At 38.8% G+C, this 6,746-nt stretch overlaps 1 protein-coding gene across 1 annotated transcript; it reads right to left on the reverse strand.

The window, feature by feature from the left end:
• Positions 1-233: 233 nt before the first annotated feature.
• Positions 234-5,810, reverse strand: LOC129726030 (multiple epidermal growth factor-like domains protein 11). Its single transcript, XM_055682589.1, has 2 exons — positions 4,783-5,810; positions 234-613 (listed from the first exon to the last, which is right to left on the reverse strand). Exons 1-2 carry the CDS (start codon positions 5,737-5,739, stop codon positions 302-304), a joined length of 1,269 nt encoding a protein of 422 aa, XP_055538564.1. The 5' UTR covers positions 5,740-5,810; the 3' UTR covers positions 234-301.
• Positions 5,811-6,746: the final 936 nt, after the last annotated feature.

Raw genomic sequence — 6,746 nt, forward strand, 5'->3', positions numbered from 1 at the left:
CCCACAGTGAATGCATTTTTCAGCATTTTTACTGCAGGAATCATCCGCATGTTTCTCCCCACACTTGCCACAACGTGCCTTATTGCAGCAGTAGGCAGCGGTGTGGCCTAACTGCTTACAATTCAGGCAGTTCATGACGCGAGGCACATATAATTGCACAGGGAGACGAACCCGGTGGATCGAGACGTGGCTTGGTAGAAAAAAAAAGAAGCAGTGAAGGATTTTTTAAACAGTTTTCATTCAATTCAATTATTTATTATTATCATTCCAACTGAATTTCATTTCATCACAATAATTGAGATCACGGACAACCGCCACAATCACATGAAGGTGGAATTGTTGGGTCGCAGCCAGCGCAATGTGCCCATTCGCATCGGTTCTGTTGTATACTCCAATGGAGTCCATCCGGACACCGCATTTCGCAAGCGAATCCATGACTACATTTAAGGAACATTCCACAGTCGTCTGGGTGTGGTAGCAAAACTGGTTCACATTCGTTACAGCTTATTGGACATCGGTCATCAGGCTTGCAGACGCCAGGTGGACATGTTGGGCAATCCGACGTGGTAGTTGTTGTAGTGATTGGAGTTGTGGTCGTGTCAGGGTCTGGGGGCTGTAATAAAGAAATTAGTTAGTTTCAGCCATGATGCACATTTAAATAACGCAATTAAAATTTTGAATAACACAATTGAATGCTTGATCATAGTCTGACCCATCACTCCTAATCCGTCGATTCCGGTTGTTTAACCCTAGAGAGATAGTGTACGTCAATTTGACTCCTCGCTTTTAGCGAAATTGCCCTCTTCTTTTTCAAATAGTGCGAAAACGTTCTCGTTTTTCCAAAATTCTGGTATTTGTTATGTATCGATGTATTAACACCGTAATTATCACTCGTTATTTAATTTCGAACAAAAGCTTGCAACTTAAATGATTTAAAATTCATGCACCAATTTAACGCCCAAACAAGATTATATTGCCAGGGTTAAATTAACCTTAACATGAAAGCCATACCCAGATAAAACATTGAACCGTGCCTTTTCCAGTCCATGAACAAAATTTGATTATTATTCAAATCGATAAGGAGTATGAAAACAATAAAATTGTATTATTTTAATGATTTCTAGCCAATTCTTTCGAATAAACTGTTTATTTCACAACGACTAACAAATCAATTTAATGTTGATTCAATGTATCGTTCAAGATTGAGAATTTGTTTTGGGTTTTGAAGGGTAGATAAGGAATTTTGAGTTGTGGCTTCGGCGTTTTATCAACCTACCTAAGACTATATTTTGTCCAATATGGAGATATGCATTTTTAGGCTTTGAATGCAAGAAACTAATCATTTTTGTTCTATTTAATAGCAGAAACTCGCGCTGCCAGGTAATAAAGAATCGGTGTGAAGCTTCTGCGTCGGTAGAATGGAATTAACTGGTCGTGCATAATGCTGGGATTGCTCATATAAAGATTTTCAGTACGTAGTTATTTTTTCATGTCTGACGGTCATCGAATCAATAACAATTAAAAAGACATTTGATTTGTTTAAAACATTTTGCATTTAACGACGGCTCTGGTTTTATTCATATGCATGCGGTTTCACGTTACTGGCACCAGCGTCAGTAAATTCTGTTGCAACGCTATTTCGGTTGCTGACGGTGATTAGGGATGCATGAGCCTTTGATACGCACCGACTCGCGAAAGTAATCAGCTATTTTTTGAGCGCCCCAAAACTGATCGTTTTTTTTTTGTAAGACCACTGCGACCATTATTTTGATCTTTTGTGGGCAAACTGATTGTTTGTTTAAAACCGAAGTCTACCGAAACACTACGATTTTGTGTGTATTATACATATTCTGATTTCGATCTTTGTCTATGTATTCATCACGCAACTGTTGCGTTATCCTTTTGACACATTTGTTGTGCAAAGCCAGAGCATTTAATGTGCGTTTTGAGAGGACACATCGGTTGATGTAAGCTTGAACCACAGACTAACAGACATAGCGTCGAACAAATTTTCAATAAAATCATCGTTTGGAAGATTCCAGTACTTTACGTTAGTAACACTAGCACCATCTGCTGTCATGTTCGCGCTGCGTCATGTATTTCGACATCAGCGCCAGCGTTACTGCATGTGTCAAATGGGGAACTACAAAATATGTATGAGATTGCATGTCAACGCCCCAGACGAGGTTTTCGCGCGATGACTGTTATTCGATTGAAAATTTGAAATGAACGTTTTTTGCGGCGATGAAGCTAGGTTTTAGTGTTACGTCTGTAAGTCTGTGCTTGTACTTTTGCGTGTAGCACCAAAGCTTTGCTTTGCTTTTGCCTTTCGTATAATCTTTATTCGAATTAACGCATCCAAATAACTGAACTAACTAACTAACTAACTGTAACTGAAAGAAAAGCCTGGTAAAATAAAACAATTTGATCTGATAAAGAGCGGCAGATGATTGTCCTGCTGAGTTACGACAGTATTTTTTCCTTATTCAGATATAAAACCGCAAATACTTGCACAGACTAACATCCGTAACACTAGAGCCAGATTTCATTGTCACACAAGAAAATCCTAGGACAGGACCAGACAATCGGTGTCCGTTACATGGAACCGAGACTGCTGATTGACTGAATCTGACCGTAACGTAAAAATAAAACCCGGTTGCTTTTTAATTGTAACGCAGTGTTTTTTTTTCTGTATGGACTTCCTCACTGCGACCAGAATCGTAGATCCACAGACTAACAGACGTAAAACTGGAACCTAGCTCCATCGCCACAAAAAACGTTCATTTCAAATTTTCAATCGAATTGGGGCGCTGTCATGCAATCTCATACATATTTTGCAGTTCCCCATTTGACACACGCAGTAACGCTGGTGCTGATGTCGAAATACATGACGCAGCGCGAACACGACAGCAGATGGTGCTATGGTAGATCTATTGTGAGATATGCCCGGGTGTCTGCTGTATCCCGCACTTTTGTTAATAGCAATACCGCTATTGAGAAGTGGCATACTTATTATTATTGTTCATCAGTGCTTGTGTGTAATGTGATACTCTTCCTTACACGCTTACTGTTCTACTATACCGATACTCGTTCCTCTTGCCAAATATCACCAATCATAATTCCCTGGAGAAGTTTCATCGTGCGTCCTTCTGGCCAGTTTTATTGATAAGAGGGACTTATTTTTTGTTAAGAGGAAGTCACGCAAAGGTATTGTAGATTTCAGCGTATATAAAGGAAGGGTAACTTGGTGGGAAGCCTGAGAATAAACCCATGCTTAAGTCCTTTTTGACATCGGATGGCCTGATTCTACTAAGATTCGAACCCACGACCATCCGCTTGACAAAGCGGACTCTGTAACTTTGCGGCTACGCAGCTCCCCCGTAACGCAGTGTTGCTGGAAACTCATAACTTAGCTGTTATAAATGTTAATTGTCCATAAAAGATGATGTATGACCACAGACTAACAGACGAAACACTGGAACGTAGCTCCATCGCCACAAATAACGATCATTTCAAATTTACAATCAAATAACAGTCAGTTCAAATTTCCAATCAAATAACAGTCATCATCATTTTATTGAAAATTTGTTCTAAGTGTTATGTCTGTTAGTCTGTGGTATGACTATGCAAGTGTATTCATGGCGCATTTGTAAGCTTTTGTATCGTACGGTCGGTGAAGTTCATTCGTAATTTTGTAAAAGATTTTTTTTTCCTCAAATGAAATGAAAAGCAGTTTTTTGTGAGAAAACAAAGAACCAGATTTTCTAAATATATTCCTGACTGTTATATCGGATTTGACGTTTATAGCATGGCCCTGTTAATTTGCTAAAAGCGTTGGGGGCCATCCACATACCATGTGGACAGTTTTTTAACGATTTGTGTAAGGGAAATTTGTAAGGTAAGGTGTAAGGTGAGATCTGGGTTATTATGAGTGTCATATCGCTGAAGTGAAAACGGAAAAGTGACGTTTCGCGTGGAATTATTTCACGACCATTTTATACGGCGAAATGATTTCACAAAGATGGTAAAAGTCATAAAAATCGATTGATTTGTGATCTAATAATAAAATATATTAGACGAATCAGAAACAGATGAATTTTCTAATCTCCAACGAAAACTAATTGCAAGGAGTAAATGACAAAGATGATACGGTGGTTGATGAAATAAAAAATTCGGCCCAGATGCCTAATGTCTTAAAAATGCATTAAACGCCTGTTGCTATCCCGAAAAAAAAATTTTCGGAAAAATCGACTTTATGGGACTTAAAATTTTTTGAGCTGAAAAACTAACTAATAAAAAACTTGTTCTATTCTCATTTTCACTTCACTGTCAATTTCGCTCCACGGAGCTAATTTTTGTCACCTCACTTTAGGTGGAGTCGAGGAGAATCAAAGTATTTTGAAAATAGAAGGTATGATTATGATGTATGTATTGTAATGGGAGCAAAAAATAGAAAATGGCATGACTTGGTGTAACTATTTCATTGGTGTTAGTGAAATTCGGTGGTATACCTTCGGTATGGTGGTGGTATGGTGGTCATACCTTCTTTTTTCAAAATACTTTGGTTGGGAATAGCTTCCAAAAAGTAAAGTGAGCGTGAGAGTGAAATATATTTTATGGTGAAGTGACTCCCATAATAAGCACCATTGTTCATAAAATCAAAGAGCAATAATATGAAACTTGCACCACATTACTATTGACACAAACAAGAATCAAACTGACTATTATCAAGTATGTACAATTCCATTTGTATCATTTAACATTCAATTAAATACTACTTACTGTAGTATTTGGAGTCGTAATCACGCATTCTCCCTCAATGTCGCACACTTCAGTTTCAGGATTGAACTCGAGCCCAGCTGGGCATTCCACGACACAACCTCTTCCATTGACACACTGTATGTATGCGTCACAACGGTCAGGAATTGGGAATCGAATAGGATTGTCCGGATCGTCATCCAGGGGACAACGTTCATCCGGTTCACATTCGGGACACTCAGGGCGTTCTACCTCTACGCAGTCAGAACGGTATCGATCTACGCATCGCTGCAATTCTGTACTCCACCAGAGGCCTGTATCGCAGAATTTGAAGCAAGCGCATCCTTGGTGACACCGTAAGAATGCATCACATCTACTGGGATGTGGTAATTTAATTCCTGTCTCGAATTCGCACTCTATTGGGCAACGATTATCCTCAATACAATTAGCCGGACAGTTTCCATCTCCATCAATACCACCACCGCCGCCGTCACCACCACCACCACCAACACAATCAACGTTCTCAGGCCAGTCACACACGTTGATAACGTTGTTAAAGAGGGTTGGTGACGGGCAAGTGAACAGAACTGGACCGGATGGAGCACAATGGTAGAACTGATCACAATTGTCCGGATGTCTTATTTTGGTGCCTAAAGGCTGATCGTTGCAAATGGTACGAGTAGATAATACTCCCACGGCAGCCTCAAGTATGTTTTGAGATGAATATAACTCCGGATCTGTTATATGTTCTACGTTGCACGTATGATACATTGCAAAATCGCAAACAAGAGTTTTTGGATTGAAAAAACTCCGATCGGGGCATTTGAACACAACGGAAACGTTTCCTCCGCATTCGACGAATTTTCCACAATCTGACCAATGGCTCCTAATGGCCACATCACCACAAATTCCTGTTGTTTCCACCCTGCTGAGGACGGCAGCAACTAGCACAAAGGCATGCAATGCCCTCTTCAATGTCATCACGTTTTTTCTAACTTATATATTAGGCTTATATTCAGAATTTTGTTCACATTGCCAATCAATCCGTACACTATTCCGCTGTATGTTAGAAGGTAGCGAATTTATAGGAATAATGACAATAGACCTCATGATATCTATGGATTCCAATGGTGTAATTAGGTTGTTAGCTGTCAAATAGGTATGATAGAATCGTGATTTTTTTTAACACATGTAGATATGAGAAGTTACTGTTCGTAATGCATTTAAAAATTGTGACTCAATTGCTGCGTAACCAGTTTATTTTGAAAATTAGACATACTTCATCACTGACGAATATACTAATTTGGTTTTATTCAGCACAGATCAGAGAAAGAATCGATATTCAAAATGGAAAATTGGATAAATAGTTTTATAGTTTTAACATATTGAAGTCACATTGGTGGCCAGGTTTTGCCGCAAAAGTTTACTAATATGGTTTTTGCCTTTCTCCCAGAAAGGTATAGCAATCACTAAAAAAACCAAAGGTATAAAAGTGCTCCAAAGGGTCGAATCTTGTATATCAATCGACTTAGTTCGACGAGCTGAGCATTTTCTGTATATATGTGTGTGTGTGTATGTGTATGTGTGGGTGTATGTATGTAACGGTCTCCCAATCTCACTCGATTTTCTCAGAGATGGCTGGACCGATTTTCATGAAACTAATTGCAAATAAGTTAAGCGGTGTTTGACCAATAAATAGTTTATACGTTCAATGATGGCAATTTCGGTCACGGGTTTCTTTAAAACTCGTTTTACTATGTCAAAGGTGACGTTTCAAGGATATATTTCCTCGTCCTCAGGGCATCTACGATTAACAGTTTACAATTTACAAAAATTGGTCACACGAATTAAGTTATTACATACACAACTTACAAACAAAACAAACGAGTTCTCGTCAAAAATTGGTGTGAATGTACGGGATGTAAAATATTAGTTATTTTGTGACTTTTCAAATTTAAAAAACAAACGGATGAGCTTCACTTAAGGGT

This window comes from Wyeomyia smithii, chromosome 2, assembly GCF_029784165.1.
Source record: "Wyeomyia smithii strain HCP4-BCI-WySm-NY-G18 chromosome 2, ASM2978416v1, whole genome shotgun sequence".
NCBI classification, from domain to species: domain Eukaryota; kingdom Metazoa; phylum Arthropoda; class Insecta; order Diptera; family Culicidae; genus Wyeomyia; species Wyeomyia smithii.

Coding starts and splice junctions, on each gene's coding strand:
- LOC129726030 (XM_055682589.1), bottom strand. CDS start 5,739: ATGACATTGAAGAGGGCATTGCATGCCTTTGTGCTAGTTGCTGCCGTC. Junction 614..4,782: donor TTACGACTCCAAATACTACA/GTAAGTAGTATT, acceptor TCTTTATTACAG/CCCCCAGACCCTGACACGAC.